We start from the raw sequence: 19,813 nt of genomic DNA on the forward strand, positions 1-19,813 counted from the left end.
GCAGATCTTCCTGGAAACTATGATGTGGCACATGGAAAATAGGGAGATGACTGCTGACAACCAACATGGCTTCCCTAAGGGCAAATTGTGCATGACAAATCTGGTGGCCTTCTCTGGCAGTGTTACAGAGGTGGTAGATGAGGGAAGGGTGACTGATGTAATCTATCAGGACTTGTGCAGAGCATTTGGTAGTGTCTCACATAACATTCTTGTCTCTGAAATGGAGAGAAATTAATTTGATGGCTGGACCACTCAGTGGATAAGGACCAGCTGGAGAGATGGGCCCATGCAAACCTCATGAAATTCAAGGCCAAGCACAAGGTCCTGCACCTGGGTGGGGGCAATCCCAAGCACAAACACAGACTGGGCAACCGTGGGTTGAGAGGAACTCTAAGGAGAGAAGGGCTTGGTAGGGTGTTGGTGGATGAAGAAAAGGATTATGACCCAACAATGTCTGCTTACACCCCAGAAAACCGAGTGTATCCTGGACTGCATCCAGAGCAGTGTGGCCAGCAGGTCAGGGAGGTGCTTCTTCCTCTCTGCTCTGGTGAGACTCCACCTGCATCCAGCTCTGGGGCCACCAATAGAGAAAGATGTGGACCTGTTAGAATGGGTCCAGAGGATGGCCACAAAAATGACCAGAGGCCTGGAGCATCTTTCCTTTGGGGACTGGCTGGGGGTGTTGGGGTTGTACAACCTAGAAGATTTTATTGCAGCTTTTTGATACCTAGTGGGTCAACAGGAAAGATGAATAGGGAGTGTAGTGATAGAATGAGGTACAATGGTTTTAAACTGGAAGAGGGTTGATTTCAATTGGGTATTTGCAAGAATGATGATGATTAGACAGTGGAACAGGTTGTTAAGAGGACTTACGGCTGCCTCATCCCTGGAAGTGTTCAAGGCCAGGTTGGATGGGGTTTTGGGTGGCCTGGTCTAATGGAAGGTATCTCTGTCCATGGCAGGGGGGGGTTGGACAAGATGATTTTTAAGGCCCATTCCAACCGAACCATTGTGTGATGCTGTGAAATAGCAGCAAGCTTTAGAAAGTACTGGAGCACTGAGAGGTGTCCTGCATCTAGAAACTAGGTTCCGTGACCAGTGTGCAGATAAATATAAGCCCTAAGGAAAAACTGTCCTGTGTTACAGCAGGAACTCACCTTGATCCCTGTATTTGACAGAAGTGCCAGTGGAGGAATGGAAGAGTAGGAAGAGCGAGTATAAGTATCTCAAAGCCAGAAAATCGGAGAGCAGGACTTTTATCTAACTCAGGGTGTCCAAGTTCCTGGAAAGCTGAGCTGTCTGTGACAGATTTTTGATCAGACAGTTTGAATTTGACATTGGGACTCAATTTACCTGCTCTTGTTTAAGCTGTAGTTTTCCCCCACTAAGAACTTGTGAAGTTAGCCTGAAAATAAAAAAATCTCTTAAAAGGTTGGGGGTTGTCAGGGAGTTTTTTAGATGGACTTCAGGTGGTGTGGGACATGCCAAAGGGCCTGGAAGCATTTGACACGAGCCAGGACGGAAGATTGAAAACATGCCTCTGGTCTCTGGAGCAGGATGTCTGGAGTAGCTGGATTTGGGGGGAGCCTTGTAGCTCTAATTGGAGTTACACTGCAGCTGAGGTTTCTGTTACTACATAAAGCTTGGAGACCCTGTTGTGCTCAGCAACACATGATGACTAGATATGGATATTTTGTAAAAGAAGATGCCTGGTCGAAAGAAGAGAGAGAAAAAAAACCAAGCCTGAGAATGAAGGTGGGGTGCAAGCTGACAATATGTTTTGCCTGGGGTTATACAGCAGGTCATTTGTGGAGAGGGAAGTGGAGCCCTGGACTCCCTGCTGGTGGTGTCACCACCTTCTTTACTGAAAATGTAGTTGCCTGAGCTCACGTGTTGAATGGGTCAAAGAAAATCTGTGCAATGGCAGTGACACTCCTCAAAGAGGAGCATTTTGGATGTCTTCTAGATTTGGGGAGTAGATTTAGATGCAGCCTGCTGAGGTCATATTCTCTCATTAGTATAATTGCTGCCTCTTCTGAGGGCAATGAGCACCTCTGTTTCAGGAGGCAGGACTGCAGTCTGACCAGCCCTGCCTCACGTGGCTTTATTACTGTTGTTTAATGGGCATGATGGAGAAATGGTGGTACTCAGCTGTACACAACTACCCAGGCTTGCTGCAGGCAGTGTTGTGTGCATGTTCCTGCATCTTTTCTCCCTTATCTCTTGAGCTGCTCCTTAGCTCTGTTGAAAGCACGTGTGACTGCAGTGTAGATACAGACTTCCTCCTGCATTCCTATAGAAAAGATAAGGCGTGCAGTGTGTTCCTGTGCATCTGTGCTTATGTTTACTGTACTCTCTAGGGATGCAAATGAATGATAAGGCTGGGTCAGGCCAGTGGTCTGCTTGAACCAGCCAATATCAGTCCACAAAAGTCATGGAGAAAAAAGGATTTGTTTGAATTGTTATTATTAGAGCTTCTAGCTTGTTTTTACTTCGTGATTGAGTTTGTTTTTATAGTAAGAATCTTTTCTGTTATGAGTCACTCTGGCTTAAAAGCAGGATCTTACTTTCAGATGCCTTTTGCCTTAAAAGGTGATGTTGCTCCTGGTATTTGTCAAGTTTAGGAAAAAAAAAAAAAAAAAAACAAATTGAAAAATCATCAGGCAGCCCATTCTTCTCAAGAAACACTTGAAACTTCCATAGTTCTTTGTTTTAGAAAAATCAAAATAAAGCAATGCTAAGTGAATGCATTGCTGATACCTCTTCGGGGCCAACTTGATTTATGTAACAGTAAAATATCAGACAGTGACACTCCTGCATGTAGCAGGGATGTAGCCTGCTTGCTGGTGTGTTAGTTTTCTAGACCATCTGGAAATTAATGTTATCGAACACCTGAAATAACAAGATTAAAAAACCCGGACAAACAACAGCAAAAAAGGTAGGAGTTGAACTGTGGCAAGCCAGGCACAGTTGATCTGCAGACCTAACGTCTTTCAAGTGGGTAGATAAAGCACGGTCTTGGCTGTGTGTGGTCACTATGGATAGAACAGTTCTTTTGTAGAGGTTGGCTTTTAAACTCTACATAATTTACGGTGGGGTTAATTCCACTGTGCTTAACTCTGAAATCTATCTGTGGTTCCAAACTTAATGCTGAGGAAGTGTATACGCTAACAAAAATCTTGTGGCACAAAACAGTGGCGTAGTTCATTATCAACTATTAAGCTGCTGTGGAAAAGGAAGGGATTGTTCTTCTCAAAAAGTTTTGTCTACAGCTCTGACCTTACCGCTGCTTCTCTAGGTAGAGCTACCATGTTACGCATTGGCTGATTATGCATTCAAATATTTCTATGTATTTGAATATAGCTATAAGCTCACTTTTCCCTATGCAGCATCACTTGGTAAAGTTTTACCGCTCCCAGCAGAAGATGCTCTTTATTTGTGGGTATTTGTTGCATAAACTGCTTCCACAAAACTCAGCTTGTTTCCTTGGCAATTGTCAACCTCAGAAACTTGAATGTTTAGAAGTATTTACCAATTTCACTTTTCCTTGCCATGACCTTTTCCTTGCATAGGAAACAGAAGCCCATGCTCTCTTCTGAATGCTTTCTGTGCTTTGTTCCTTGGGACCCACAACACCTGTTGCTTGTGCTGCTGGTGGACTGTAAGTCACAGCCTGCTGTTCTGTAGACACTCTTTACCTGAACTTTTCTCTGCGTGCCCAGCGTACCTTTTTCTCTTGCCATTGCACGTTCACTTTCCCATTACTAGTTTGTAACTGGAGTCAATGACAAAGTCACCTCTTTTTAATGTGGTTTTTTTTTTTTTTTCTGTATTGAAAATGTGCAAGAAGAGATTTTCTCCAATAAATTAATGTTTTTTTTTGGTGACCCAAGTGTTTCATTTTAGTAACAAATGCCACTGAAGTTGAAGAGTGCGTAGGGAAGTACAGAGGTGAGGTGAAGGGGATTGTGGTACCAGTAACACTGGATTGAAGGGCTTGTTCCTGAAGTCGCTCCTGATGACCACCTGCCTGTTTTACTCATGAATCTCTTATTTTGTGTCTTGTAGTGGCCATCACACCGAAGGGGCCTGCTGTTACTGCTGTGGGAGATCAAGAGCTCCTTCCAGTTGCATCTTCTGTGTCATCTGCAAAACTCCCAGTTACAGTGAGTTTCTCCTACACACACTTTTTTCTCCAGTGAGGATTTGTTAGCTGTAATCTGTGATAATTATGCATTTCTCTATTTATACTTTGTCAGTTGACTTGCTACTGCAAAAAGCTTTGATTTATGAATCCAGGCCAAAAGGATACATACACTTCTCATCCCCCCAGACCTCATACTCGAAGCTCATAGTTGCAAATTCCTCTGGCCAGCTGCATACCTTGTGAGGGAATGATCAAAGACTACGTGCTTTGGGTGAGTGTTCTGGTTATTCATCCAATAGCCAAGATGAGAATTGGACAAAGTATTTTGTTCCAGAGAATAGCTTCAGAAAGAAAAACTTACTTAAATAAAAAATGGAAAAAGAAGTCTTACTTGAGCCAAGAAGATTAAACTTGTTCAGAGTACCAGAAACACATCATACCTGTATGACATCTAGTCATAGGCATGGCAGGTGAAAAGAGAGGGTGACTCAGTGCTGGAGTGTTCCTGAGTCTGTACCTAGATATACTCTTAAAATGAGATAATGGAATTTTCTCTGCAGTGCAAGAGAGCTACCTAATTCAGTGCTATTTGGAAACCGAATGACAACTCTTGAAAATCCTCATTCCCCCTTTTAGTTTCCACCTAAAGGAAATGAAGAAAATTCCCTAATCCTGCCAGCTATCTGTGAATGTCCGTGTAGCATATAACTTTCCTGTGATTCTTTTGTCAATAATTCTCTTCTGCTAATAACTCAGTAAAACAGACTCAGATTATTTCGGTATTTTGCATAACAATGATAACAATTGCTTGCAAGGCCATGTCCAATTTTTCAGCCAATTCAGACAATATTTACCTGGTTGGAAGAGCTGAGTTGTTTTCTGAATTGGAAGAGTTGTGTATGTCCTCTGTGGAATCCATCTGCAAGACTAGAAAGGTGGGAGCACATCTATGCATGTGGAAGTGTTTGTTTTGATGAAAACTTGAGGACTAAATGAACAAAAAAACCCTGTGAGTGCTTAAGGAGCTGTCAGACACTTGTACAGTTAAATGGCATTGAATGTTGACATGGTCTAGATTTTGGGTTATGAGGTTGAGTGTACAGGAATTAATTGCAATCAGGTAATGGATTCTCCTGAGAATTAATGGCAGTAACAAGAGGTACCAATGCCTTAAGAGAAAAATGCCTTGGAATCTGTTGAAAGCTTTTAGAAAATGATTTTGGCACGATGTATATTTCTAGCCTGTGTCAATATTGCAGATGTGTAAATTATACATGACTTACAAAATAAGAAAAGTTGCTTCTAGGGAGTTCTTGTGTTTTGCCTGTAAGGATGGAGCCAGCTTGCAACATATGTAGAGAATATTACCTGTCAGAAATTGAATATTGAGTGAAAGTAATAGTTTTAATCAAGAGTAGTTAAAAGTGAGGCTGAGTTGAAGGAAAAAACAGCTGCTCAGCTGGAAGACTGCTGCTAGTGCTGCCGACATGCCCTGAGATGCATACTTTCTGTATTAGGAATATTGATCAGGGCCATGGTTGCACCTTGCATTACAACTGTTCTTCCTGATAATCGCAACCAAGAGTTCTTAACTCTTTGAATTCCTTTCCTTTCTCTGCACACAAGTTCAAAACACTTGGTGCTGGTGTATCGGATGATGGGAGAACACTGCTCAAAGGAGCAGCTTCTTGGTTCATGGATAGATAATTGGCAGAATCTACTGGCTGAGGCAAAGAAATTCTGGTTTATATCAATTAGTATTCCTGCCAAATCATCTGTAGTGATTGTGGGTGTTTTCTTAAGAGAGTTGCTGTAAAGGGGTGTCACTGAGAGCAGTGACTGTATGCAGAGTCTGAGATACACTGAGCTGGGTGCTGTAGAGGAGCCTGAGACTTCATGTTTGTGCTAAGAAACACCCTAGGCTGGTTTCTTTTAAGTGGGTTTTTTTTTTTGCTTTTAATCAAAAGCAGGATTGTTTCCACACACGTTGCCTGTTTTCTATTTCTCTTGAGTTAGTGTCCATTTCCTTCTCATTCTTTACAGTGTCTTGGGAAAGCTGAATCCTTCTTGAAACCAGGGAAGCCACCTCCAGTTAAAACTAGCTGACAACAGAGGGATGAGGTTGTAGATGAGTGGTGTCAAAGACCTTTGTGTACTACAACATTTGTCTACTGCGTCCTTAAGAGGGCAGAACTCTGCAGTTGTACCTGCTTGAGCAGGGCTCTGTGCAGAGCGGGTCAGCCCTGGTGCACTGTTGGACACTGAGTGGATACTGGTAGCCTTGCTGATGCATTGGCTTTCTTAACCCACATGACCCTGGTCTTTTTGCTCTCACTTAATTGTTCTTTTGCTGAGCCATCAGACTTTCTGAATGAGCTGCACAAGTGAATGCTGGCAGACGTGTCTGTCGGAAGGAGAATGGTGTGGAAGCTAACTTAGAGCTCTGCAAGTCCAGTTTCAGCTTCATGATTTGCTTACAGCAAATCTGAGAATTCAGTAGTATGATTTAGTCTCTGTGCCAGTTTCCTGTCTTTTAAAGGACGCTTCTCACCTTGGATGGGAACTGAGAGTAGACATAGAACCGTGAATGCTCCAGTAGAGTGGTTGAAGAAGTAAGATAATTTGTAACCAGGATGTCTTTCTCTAATGTTTCTGCACAGCCTAAATAGTACCCTTGAAGTCTTTTTAGCAGTCAAGGTGAGATGATGAGCACTGTGTATGGATGGGAAACACAGGATTGTATATCACGGCAGTGATGCCGATGTGCGAATGTGAGATCCCAGCGTCCACTATCCCACTCTGACCACTGAGGATGTCTCACCTCTCTGAGTCACAGTGCTTGCTTGGACCTGGGACACCAGATGCTAGCTTGGGTCCACACTCCTCGCCTGGGATTTCACTAGCAGGTGCCACCATGTTCCTCATGTGGCTTTGCCTTGTGTAACCTCATCTGCTTAACTCCTCTGGCCTGCCTGTTGCGTGTTGGCTTTCAGTATTTACTTTAGGGTCAGTAGTAAAGTCTTTCACCCTGATTTCCAAATGTCACCAGGCAAAGTCCTTTTCAGAACCTGGCTATTTCATGCCTGTACAGGCTACCTCGGAATAGTTGCTGTCCCTGGTGTGTGAATCAATAAGATCTTGATAGGATTGACAGCTATAAAACATTCCCTCTGAACTCTGAGATGAAAGTGAGACATTTCCTTTCTCCTTCCAGAGGGCTCATATTCTGTACGAGGAGGGAGGTGGTTTCCTTTTCTAAGATGTAACTTCTATCAGGTATCATAGCAGTGTCTGTAGCACTCCAGGGCAGCGTGATCTGATGCCTCACGCTATGGGAAACTGGGAATGGCAGGGGACCCTGCCAAGAGGCCTCTGTCTGCATTGGTAGAACAGCACACGTGACTCCTGTGGCGTTACCTGGAGCTCGCTGGTGATACAGTGGAAGGGAAGGAGGGGAAAAATTAAGTTTAGGTTCAAATATTGTGATTGCAAGGATACTTCCTGGGGCTGATCAGCTTGCTTGCTAATGGCACAGCACAGGGAACAGAATAAAGAGTTTATTTGGCTTTGCACTGCAAATACATAAGCCACCCTTGCTTTGGCTTCCAGCCCAGGGTGAGAAGGCTGGCTGATCACCCTGCTCTTTCAGTGTTGACAGCTGTTGTTGTCAGGGACAGATGTGACTTGGATCTTAGATAGGGATAACAGTGTGAGTGCTTTTTGCTGGCAAGGTAGATTTTTAGGAGATAATGCAGTTTGCCTGTTGCACAGTTAAAGGGAAATGAGAAAGGCTTTCCTGTTCTCTTGGTGGATTTTTCTCAATTTTTTTCATATTGATTGCTCTGATGTCGGGAGATTTGCTCAAATATTCTAGTACTTAACGGTCCTAGATTATATCTTTGATTCATCCAGTCTCAAACCGTTCCTCCTCATATCAAAACCAGTTACCTTACTAGCATGGAAGCAGGCACTTCTGGGACACCACTCCTCTGCAGATCTGAGTCTGTGTGTTTGATCCTTATAAAAATGTTTTGGAAAGCTGAACAAGAAAACAGTGTAGGAATTTGGTGGGCAGATAAACTGCATTCCTGTTTCAGGCTGTTTATTCATTGCTTTAACTTTTTTAAGGCAAAAGGAGGCTATTTTTAGTCTGCTTTTTCCCCCTCCATATTAACCAAAATAAATTTCCCTCTCGAAGGAGAGGGTGGAGTTGGGAGGACGGAAGGGTGGAATTGAAACTGTTTCATTAAATCAGTTTAAATATCATTAACACACGATTTTGTTTTTACATTACAGCTCTGAGCACAGAAGAGTCTCTTAACACTTTCCAAAGAGGGGAAGCTTTGTGTACAGAGGGGGTGAGTGAGGGCGTTGGAGACAATGAAGTGGTTATGGAAAGCTTATGACTTTTGCTTGGGGCGAACTGTCAGGAGGGTAGTCCAGCTCTCCTGACTCCTGGTATCTCTGTTTTGATGGTTTTATGGTAAACTGCTTTTGAAGCAGAGAGAGCAAGAGCACCTCCAACAGTTTCCTTACTAGGTAGATGTGACTTTGGCTTTAACTTTGGTGATTACTGACTTTAGTGTGCTGCAGAAAGGGTGACTGAATCCAGGGCCTGTGGATCAGGTTTGTAGAAGGAAGGGATAAATACTTTGTACTTTGAGACTGAATGGTAATCCAGGAGCATTGCTGCTCTTCCAATCTCTTGCACTTTGATGTTGATTCTTCAGTACTTGTTAGTTCTCCTTCCCTCTGTTGATGAGAGCTGAATGATCTTGACAGTGGAACATCTGTGAAGTTCATCTCTGGTGGTGGAGTATAGAGCTCCTCATGCTGTCCTGTCTGATTGCACAAGTTACTCAAGGTTAGATCCTAAATTATCTCTTCTTGCAATGTTTTACTCCTGCTGTGTGTTCTCCCGCACTGTAGGAGAACCGATGAAAAACAGAAATTATCTTTGTGTCTAAAGAAAACAAAAATGTTCCCACTTTAGAAATACACAGGAAACCTGCCCCAAAACATGTAAATCCTTTTCATCCAGCGATAACCCGTTACCAAATTATTGAACTCTGTGTAGGAACTTAGACCTGGAAAGACAACCTGATTTTCTAATCCTGAGTCCCAGGGAGGACTCCCTGCTTCTGAGGGGTCAATATGGGGCAGAAGCCCTTTCTTGTAGACTCTGGGGTTCTCTCTTTTTCTACTTTCTTCTCCTCTTAGACTTCTCCCACTTGGAAGCTGCTCCAGATCACAGTTACTTCATACTTGGATTTCTCAGACCTCCAGCCAAGAAGAGTTTGTGGTTGGTTTATCTCATTTCTGCACCAAGATAATCCTATTGGTTTAAATGTCTCTTTGCATTTCTTGCTGCTCCCTCTCCTCAAGTGTGTTTGCAGGCAGTGATCCTGTCCTCTACTGTGATGTGTTTTGTCAGCTTAAACATGTCAAACTTCCTGAGATAGGCCTCTTAGTCCAACCAGCACTTCCATGCACCTGCTTTCAGTTCAGTAAATTGTCTTTGAATTTTGCTGTGACCAGAACAACTCACAATAAATGTGTGAGAAAGGGCTGCTTGCATTAATGCTCATTTCAACATCTAACGATTAACTGTGGCTTAAGCATGATCATGTATGTATATGTGTGGGTATATGTATGTATATTTATATATATGTACATGTTTGAGCAGAATCCTGTGGTCTTGCTTTAAGGACATCAAGTAATGGTAACTCTTTCTGTACAAGGTTAGTCCTGTCAATGGCTGGTTACTTTGATGTTTAACTAGGTACCTTAATTTGAATATGCTGCCTTCAGTCACTGCATCCTGAAATGCCTTTCCTTGTTAGTTTACAGAGGCTTTTATTATCACAAATCTGATTTTTCTTAGAAGTGTTCTAATACTTGTAGGCTGTGCAAAACAATTAGTAAATTATGGTAATTTGTATTTCAGAAATCAAACACTCTTAATCCAAGAAAAAGTCCCTTTTAAGGTGTCTTTGAGTATCCAAAAATGGCTCTCTATCAGCTTGCATCTCCAGATGACACTAGGCACTGCATCAGCAAAAGTATATGCAAATAATGAAAATAAAGTCCATTATTTATGACCCTCTCTCTGAGATTCCCTGGCTTGTGTGAGAAAAGTGGAACTACTTGGAAATACTTTGCTTCCCCCTGGATTTCTGGCTTCTTTGAAGGTTGTCTTGATCTTTGTGAATAATCTTGGGTTTATACGTTTGATTTCATGCCAGGAAACTAAATCTTTCTGTAATGCGCATTCCTTCAGGCTTTGTATGTCATGAAGATTTGAGGGATATCTGCCACTGTTTGCTGTAGTGCTGTTTTCCTTCTGCTAGCACCAAAGAAAAGCAGGATGTGGCTGTGAGCAAGGCATAGCCTGCTGTGCACAGTGCCAGGGTTTGTTACCTGCCTGTGCTGCCTGTCCCTGAGCGAACTGCACAGTCGCTCCCTGGGTCTGCCTTTAAGCTGGGGGCAGTGATACTGTGCCGGGCCCTGCTGAGCTCTTGGACTTCCTAAACCCTTCCAAAAACACTCTCTCTCACACCTTAGCCATTGGGCTTACAGGGATGGTAACACAGAGCTGCTAGTGGAGATTAGCTTGTGGTCCCAAAACCCACCTGATCAAGCAAGACAACACTCTCACTGTTGGGAATACTCCTTCTTAGGATGCTGGTCAGGGGGGCTGTGGTTTTCTTTTTCATTCTTTGTGCTCTCCCAATATCTGGTTCTTGTTCCACACTGTCTCTTGTAATATACTCTAAATTAGTGGCTTCTAACATTTTTAGAACAACAAACACAGAGTTTCTGTCAGGCTGGGCTCCTTGTTTGTCATACATCACTGTTCTCGCATTCAGAGTGCAGTAATTTTGCTTATTGGAGAGGCTACAAACATTTATCTTGCTCCTGTGAGCTTCTACTGGGGAACTGTTGTGTTGCTCTCAGCATAAGGACTGTTTTTCTTCTGTTCACGGTGCCTTCCTCTAAAGTCTTGATTAAAGGTGTAGTAATATAAATACCTTTGTCCTAAAATCAATTGAGTGGATATCCCATGCCTTTTAAAGAAACCCCCAAACCCCAATGGATATAAGTTGCCGTCTGAATTTAAACTGAAATCCTACCATGAGAAAATTAACTGGTCTTTCCTTGTCTGTTGGAGTTTTAGTCCAGGGCTAAATGATTTTGGCGAAATGCTTCCAGGCACTTAACTTTGATAATCATGATTTCATTTATGATTTTTAATAAATCCTTTCACAATGACAAGGTTTTGCCTTTAGAAAATGCCTGTGAGCCACTCCTGCTAGATTACACTGCCATATATGTATGTAATTTATCAGATATGTATGTTAAGGAGGTAGCTTTAACTTGTTAAGATGGTGTCTTTAACTATGTATATCTTCTCTTAGATGACAGCCATCCTTGTTCTCTGGGTATCCTTTACATAATTTAAAAAATATCACAAACTCAGCAAATAAAATAACTTGCCATACATCACATTGTCATTGAATAATTTTTTACATATGCAATTATAGTGTCTTCTACTTTCTCTTTTCAAGTTTTTCTGGAGGGGAGAAAGTGCTCTTCTGCTTCTAAAAGTATTCTTTTCCTGCTTTGTCGCGAGTGGTGTTTATTCTGCATTACTTTTTTAGTCACTTGCTCTGGTGTTTTAAAAGTGCAATTACATAATTCATATAAATTTAGAAAGGGAATGATGAAGATCTCTGCACACGTCTATTTTTTTTTATCCATGGAAACTAGGAAAAATTCAGGTTAGGATTCTGGAATGTAATTAGCAATTAAAATGGGGGTTAAGATGGGACAGTTTCTCACGTGTGATGGAGGAGATGATTCTGGAGTTTGTTTGCCTTTCATTGGGAGAAGTAATCTCTCAGTTTTAATAAATGACTAGTTTTGAGTCCTGAAGCAGCTTTCCCATAGCCATGTGCTGTTTTTTGGGTTTTTTTTCTTGTCAGAGATGGTCAGTGTCTGGTTTACTTTGAATTGAGAGATTAGCCCAGCCCCCTGTATTTACTTCGAACGTGGGCAAGCTAACAGCCTGTGCTTTGGGACTTGGTACAAATAAGGCTGATGTTATTTGTTTGTACCACAGCAGCGTTCACAGCCCCAACGGGCAGCTCATACTGTGTAAGCAGCGTGCAACTGCAGGACAAGAAATGGTTCCTGATCAGACAGGCTTCAGCCCACGTGGAATAACCCATCACTGCGCTAGTAAATGCTCCTGCCTGAATGGAGACTTCATCCTAGCTGTGCCCAGCCCTTCCAGATGGAGGGAGCCCAGTTTACCGTGGAGCTGTACTCTGTGCATGCACACTGCAGTCCGTCCATGTAGAGTAGCTGTAATTGTTTCCCAAGCGTGGAACTTTGGAGACGTCCTTGCACACAGGCTGCTGCTTTCCCTGAGTAGCACCTGGAGAAAGACAGTGACCAGCACTTGGCTGCTGGTGTCCTGGTGAAGGTGACACAGTCCTGCCTGTGCTTTTCCCAAAGAATCCTTTGCAACTGAACAGGGACAGGAGCTCTGGGCTCTGTGGATTGTTCTTTCAACCTGCTCCCACCCATCTGTGTTTTGGGACCTGTCAGGAGGGAGATAAGGCAATGGCTTAGGGTTCAACTTCTGTTAGGGACTCTTTGCGCTATGTGAGAGCTCTTCTGCCTGATCATATATTGGGGTGTTTGCAGTCTACCTCATTAAGCTCTATTTAAAGGACTCATTTGAATTGTTCACTTAAAAAAAAAAAAAAAAGTTTTTTTTAAAAGAAAGCTGGGACTTATCTTCCCCTCTGCTCTTGGAATCTGCGTTTATACCCAGGATTAGGAACTGATGGACAGCTCTGATGACATGAATCTAAGGAAGAATAACTCAAACCTGTCAGTCCTGAATTTTCCTATAATGGTCTTGAGCATCACTAAGATTTATTTGTATCAATCTGTAGGCTCGGGAATAGTGTTGCTTCCACTTGCATTTTCCTTGCATTTAAAAGGCTCTATCTACAGCTCTCAGGGCTGCATCTTGGTCCATTTTAAATGGTAACACAGATTGCAGAGAAGCCTGACACTTGTTATTTGCATTCTCCAGAGTAAGATTTTCAGTCATCATAGTGAGAAGTGGATTAATTGCTGCAAACTCCATGTGTGTACTTGAATCTCATCTCTGCAGTCATTTTGATGCTTTGAGTCCACCATTAGCTTCAGATACCTATAGCCCAGCTGTCTGCCTCTGACTGACTTATATGGGCTCTCCTTCCAGACAGGGAAGGGAAGGAGGTATTTTAGGACATAGTTAATCTGACCCTGCTTTAGCCGGTTGCTTTAGAAACAGATGAATCCTGTTCTGCAGGTGACTGTTTCTCTCCACTGACTGTAGTGTCAGATGTTGATGTCAACATTTGCTGAAACGACTCCTGTATGAAATATTTCCAGTTTTAAATTTAACTGATCGGGCATTTTCACTGAAGTGTGGTTCCCAGCTGGCAAACACATCCCTGGTGCCCAGGGAGCTGGTTGTGTGCTGTAACTTTCTCTACTTTTATTCTCCAGCTCTTTATCTAGAGAATGAAAATTATTCCATCATGACAGGAACACTGGCCTTTAGAAAGCTCCTTTTATCTACACACATACTTTCTGTAGTATTTTTCCACTTTTGCTTATCCATCTTAGAGCTGGATTAACTTCAGAAAGACCTTGTATGGAACTCTGAGGCACATTTATTTCTTCGACCAGTAAATCAGTATTATAGTTTCCTGGGGCCTGGAAAAGAGGGTATTATTATGGAGTTATACTAAGTCCACTTTCCTGAATGCTGAATTTCTGAGGAAAAGATATAAATCTCCCCTGTGCAAGAGAAGAAGCTATATGAAAAAGACTTCAGGTGCCTTATTTTCTTTGTGTGTATGCTTGCTTGCCTTTCTTTTCTACCTTCCTCCCTTTCCTCAGGTGTTGCTATATATTACTTAATCTCCTCTGAGGTAAGTATAGCTTCTTTGTCACTGTGTGGAACACATTAGTATTCAGAAGAGCCTTTTCCTGTGTCAGAGCCAATATTTTGCTTCTTTGTAACCCTAACCTTCTTGGAACTCTCCAGCTAATATTTTTCTTTCCTTCTGTCTTTTATTGACTGTGGTACATTGAGTATTGCTTCCCTCCCCAGTAACTTTTTTGGGTTTTGTTCATGACTAATACATCCATTTTATGAAGGCATGAAGCCTGTTTACAGAGGAAAGCAAAGCTGGTTGCAGGGGCTCCCGAGTGACGTGTTTTGCATAGATGAGGTCCAGCATGCAGCAGAGATGCGAATTCTGTAGCTCCATGGGATCCTTCTGCTCTGTCGGGGAAGAGTTGTGCTGAAGCTTTCTGGCAAGGGTTTAGATGAGCAAAGAGGGTGACAAAATGGGGTTCCATTCTCCCAGGTCATGCCAGAGGAGAGGAAATCCCAGCTGCTTTGCACTTCTGTGTCTCTTCCTCACCATTCTTTGTCTGCTTGCACTGCAAGCTGTGTCAAGAAGAAAATTTATTCCTTCAGTGCCAGTACAAAACACCGCATGTGGAGCTTCGTGTCCTGTCCCCTGCCCCCCGGCTTTATTTTCCTTCCCTCTGTGTACTTCTGTCATTTTAGGAGACACTCAAGGAGTTCCAGTAACTGAAGCTAGTTTTCACATTACTTTTCTCCTCTTCCCTCCCCTCTTCACTGTAGTCATATAGCCTTCACACAGTCTCATTGTATGCATGTTTCAAAAGGCTTGGAATTCTCATGGCATGCAAGGGAGGAGGGATGAATGACTTACCTGCTTTGCAAATACTTATCATCATCTTCACATGTTGAAGCTCTCAAATAATTTCTACCAGGATCTTCTCCTCCACAACAGATTTTGGACCACAGAGCTGACATATATGGGGCATAATAGGTTATGCAGGAACACCTGAGTAGTTTTCTGGTGTGGGGAGGGGATCTCACCAGCTGCTTTGGTTCTGATTGGGATCCCTTGAAGTTCTAGGGAGGTAATACTTTGGGTTGCCAAGGTATTATGGTAGTGAGGGATTAAGAAAAGTAGACAGCTGATTGTGGCTGTAAGGAAAAACACTCTTTTATTTGTTTGGGAGTATTATTCCAGACCACCCTTCCTTTTGTCATAGGTTAGATGTGGTTGTAGCGTCTCTGGTTTCATCTGACATACTCAGGGCCTGAAATTCAGACCTGTGATTCAGGGTGGAGAAGCAGTGTTTTAAGTGTCTGTTCTGGCATCTCATGAGCAGAGTTGTTCACAACTGTAGCATGTTCACATCTTACAGGATGCAGCTAACTTCTCACATTTAAGCCACCAAGTCACTGCTTCAGTGAGCTAGTGTTGTTGGTTATTTGCAGGGAAGTCCAAAACACACCTTCAAATAACCTTTATTTTTGAGCAATCCACATTTTGATAACTCTCAGCCTTCTCTATAATTTGTAGATTATCTAGTCTCAGTTTTGCACCTTCCCTTTGGTGCTCTCCCAGCCTTACAAGAATGTTATCCAACCAAAATTGGTAATGGGTCACCCATGAGCTGTTCAGAAACTTTGGATTCTGTGCTTTGAAAGTGCTGTAAATCTAGTTCACAGATGACAAATCTGGCCACCTAGGCAAATAAACAAAAACAATCAACATACCAGGATTTTTCAAGATGAGGTAAAGCTCTGACAGGAATAGAGCAGTAGGAGAGAGTTGGTGGTGGGGAAATCTGACAAGTTAATTTATTTTTGGTGTTTTAATTGGGTTGGTTGGGAGACAGAAAGAAAAGATGGTGCAGGAGACAAGAGTCATGGAGTCCTGGGAAAGGGGAGCAGGGAAAGAACTGTAAACATGACCAGCAAAATAATTTACTTCATGTGCAGAGTCCATTTAAATGTAAATTACCCAAAGTGATTTTTAGTGGAATTTTTTATCAGCACAGTGTAGAAAGACAGAATTATTTTCCCTCTTGTTTAAATACGTGATGCAGACAGCTGTAGAAAACTATAAACATCCCTCATCTCTCTACTTCCTCACACCCACTTCTTTCCTTTAGGCTCCTTGGAGCTGTTCCCTGCAGCAATGCTTCCAGGTAGTGACACTGTGGATGTTGGCTTCAGTCACCAGAGCCCTGTCAGGGCCAATTAGCGTCCTAATGACTGGCAGGTACCGTCTTAGTAACATTCAGCCTGTGCTCTGTACCAGGGGACCTCTCCTCTTAAGAACCTGTCTTGTCTCATCTGGACTCTACTGGTCACAGAAACCTGAAAAACAAAAAAAAAAGAAGAAAATTTCCATTTCATCTTGTCTTCTGAGTCCCAGGGGCTTCAGCACTGAACAAATATACTGTCCTTTCTTTTTGCTGAAAATGATGAATCTTGGCTTCAGGGAGGGGACTTAAATCACTGCTCTTCCAGGTACTGGAGGACTTTGGGTTGAAGCTTCAACGAGGCAAAGTAATGCAGTACTTGTTCTTCAGAGCTCTGTTGAATGAGAGCAATCAAAGACCAGCCACATATTCTTTAAATATTGAGTACCTGGCCAGTATGAGGACTAAAGTGGTACTTTTCTAAAATTACTGCTACGTGTTGTTGTTCGGTGGTCTGCTGCAAAATCCACTCCAGTAGCATCTGCTGTCAAAACTCTGCTTTTGTCGTTCAATCAAACCAGGGCTGAATGCAATGCAGAGATCTTTTGGGTAGCACAGGCCAGGGCGTGCAGGTGAGGAGATTTAGGGGAGGTTTCACAGCCACTCAGTGCGTAGTGGGAGTCCAGGGTGTAAATGTGCCCCTCAGCGCCCTTTGTCAGTGTGGAGATTTTTGAGGCTTTGTACTCTGCTCTGCCAGCCTGGAAGAGGAACATCTCTAGCAGTGGCAGAGTTAAATACTGCAGTATTAAATCGCCCCATCCCTGTGATGTGTTTTGTTGTTCAATGACAGCGTGCTTTCAAGAGAAACTCACTCATCTATCCTGATTTTCAGCCCTAATAGTCGGTGTTCCTTCTTGTTAATATGGCGTTGCTCTCCAATCCTGCCATGTCCTAGCTCTTCAGTGGCTTAAATGAAGCACTGTGATGCCAGGGCCAGCTGGTTGGCACAGCTGGCAGAGCCACACTGGATCATCTGGAGGGAGAGGTGAGCACTTTAATGGTCCTTAAGAGGAGCCAAATCAGCAGCAATGCCAAAGAGCAGCTGAAGGGCAGTGTGTTACCATGGCTGGACTGAAGCTGTAGTAGGAAGGATTGTAGTTTATGGGGCTGTGGAGGTGGCACCTTTCACTGGTAGCAGGACATGTTTTTACTTGAAATGGCATTGCTAACATTCTGAGGACAAAAAGATATTTTCTTCCCTGTAAGGGGCAGCAAATCTTGAGTGTGAACTCTGGAGAGTGAGCGAGCAAGAATTAGTATTGTTAAGGTCATAACTATTCTTAAAACACACACAGAAAGATAGCCCTGCCATCCCCTAGCCCAGCAAGCAAGGCTGAAAGACAGCACATTAACATATCCACATGGTGCATATGTTATTTTTAACATTGCTGTGAGAATTTTCCTGAATTTTTTGAATGACGTTTGCATTTACTATCAGAATGCTGTCATGCTGCTCTCACGACTTTTTAAATCCTAAACTTAATGTTTTGATGTGATCTTCTGCAATGTCACAAGAACTTGGTGGCCAGGAGGGCTGCAGGTATAGAGATCGGAGCACTGTATTTTTTCAAGTACTTGCCTGCACCTCTTGTCTCTTCTGGGTGTGCCCCCAGAAGACTTAAAGCTGTGCCCTGGAGCCTTCACTCGGAAGTGCCACCTTGAATGTCATGGTATCTGCTACAATCTGGTTAGCAATGCACCGAGCCAGCTCTCATGTACATGAGGTATAGTAAATCAGCAAGGCTGATTGACTGCATCCTCACACAGTACCCAAATAGAAGCCCTCCTAAAATGACCCAATGATTCGAATTCTTCCTTTTGTGATGTCTTATATACATGATTAATTTGTAAGTACCTCTGAGACTGATGCCCTCTGTCCCTCCCTTGTGGGGCCCTGAGCATCCTCAAATCTGACATTCTAGGCATCACACAGTCACATTATGTTGCTTTCCCGGGGCATGTTGCATTAAACTCTACTGAAGGTCACACTTAGGTTTTCTTTACAAACATGAAGGCCAAAAATTTAAGATAGAACATAGCCTCTGATAAGAGTGTGATTATTGTATAATGATCTCTCTTGAGGAGCTTAGGTGCTTAGGGAAGTGTCAAGTATTAGATGAAATAGAGAAAGCTGGCAGAGCTGATGTAAAAGATGGATAACAACAGGGCATATTTTCCCACGTTAGTCTGCCTATATTCCAAATCCTGACCTAGAGCTATTCTACCTCTTTCTTCAGAGTAAGGAAGTAACTAGGTTTCTGTGGCCTTTTTAACAAGAGGGTAGTGCCCTGCTGCTCTCTAATGTGTATGGGAAGAGAGCATGTAAGCTCCCAGGCAAGGCTTCAGGGGCCCTGACATAGATTTTTGGCAAGTAAGCATGCCTGTCACCTGGAAGCCAGGGGCTGGTTAGTTGTTCATGCTACAGAGAGTGGCAGAGCCCATAGCACGAGCCAGCCCTCGTGTCCCAGTGGAGCTGCACAGCCTTCAGAGCCATCTGCTTTCTTAGGACTGAAGCCAGAGGCTGAGAGTTAGGTATTCAGGACTGAGGCTTGAGGGTGATCCCCAACTGCCCAGGAGAAGATAAATCTCATTGGTGTGACTATAGACATACCTATTGTGGCCAAATCTGCAAAAACCATATAGATCTCTAACTCCTGCTGATCTTGAGAGGATTAGGTGCCTACATGACTTTGTATATCAAAACTGCCTGCTTCAGTTCTTTTGCAAAATCAGTAGAATACTACATCTTCTTTTTACCTCCCGGTCTGGCTTTGTAAAGAGGCAAGGGATTTATCCTGAGGATTTGTTTCAAACTCAGTGGGGACATGCTCTCAGTTGGGACTCTCATCACAGGGTAATTATTGTTTTATGTCAGGGTACAGAGCTGTCACATTGTCACACACAGTTTTCTGCTCAAGCATATAGTCAAACGTCAGAGTCTGCGGCTCAAATATGGTCAAGCCAATAACCTGAGTACTCAGTGGTTTTCTGTAGTGCAGGACAATTCCCAGAGATTAATGTAAATGTAGGAGCCTTTCTAGTGGAAGCAAACTACAATCCTGTGATTGAATTAGATGTTTCAAATGGCTTTGTAAAGACTTGGGAACTATGTATTTGTGCAGCACATCTGTTATTGATGTAGCTTAGATCCTAGCTCAGTGATGAATTACTTTAAACTTTACAATGAACTCCTTGTCCTGATGTCAGGATGGATTGTGATCTAAAGGTGACTTGTAAGAGAAAACAAATATTTATTTGGCTTGTGATTTTTTTCATCATATAGTAGGTAAAAAGAGCACAAAGAGCAGACGCTTCTTGAAAGCATCAGTGGTGGCTGAAGGAATACTAAAACAAAAAGCATTACCAAATATCAGATCCTTGCAGTTCTTTCAGACTTGCAAAATTTCCTTCTGATTGAAGTTCCTTTTCTTTCATGTCCACTTCAATTAAACCCTGGAGAAAAACTATATTTGTTTCAGAGTTTCAGTGCCCTTTCCAGGT

General features: G+C 42.8%; 1 protein-coding gene across 7 annotated transcripts in view; it reads left to right on the plus strand.

Annotated features, from left to right (window-relative positions):
• Window positions 1-19,813, plus strand: part of TSPAN4 (tetraspanin 4) — a 416,847-nt gene that overhangs the window by 63,071 nt on the left and 333,963 nt on the right. For 5 of the 7 annotated variants that reach the window (XM_040066857.2, XM_058420908.1, XM_040066856.2 and 2 more), the window contains one exon: window positions 4,069-4,166. Coding sequence is in view for 1 of the 7 variants with exons in the window: in XM_058420908.1 (XP_058276891.1) it covers window positions 4,069-4,166 (98 nt within the window). In the remaining 6 variants the exon portion in view is untranslated. Of the gene's footprint in view, window positions 1-3,583; window positions 3,662-4,068; window positions 4,167-4,333; window positions 4,419-19,813 lie in introns of those variants that run through there. The other 2 variants (XM_040066848.2, XM_040066855.2) reach the window with 2 other exon arrangements.

The sequence above is a fragment of the Hirundo rustica genome, chromosome 6 (genome assembly GCF_015227805.2).
Source record: "Hirundo rustica isolate bHirRus1 chromosome 6, bHirRus1.pri.v3, whole genome shotgun sequence".
Taxonomy (NCBI): Eukaryota; Metazoa; Chordata; class Aves; order Passeriformes; family Hirundinidae; genus Hirundo; species Hirundo rustica.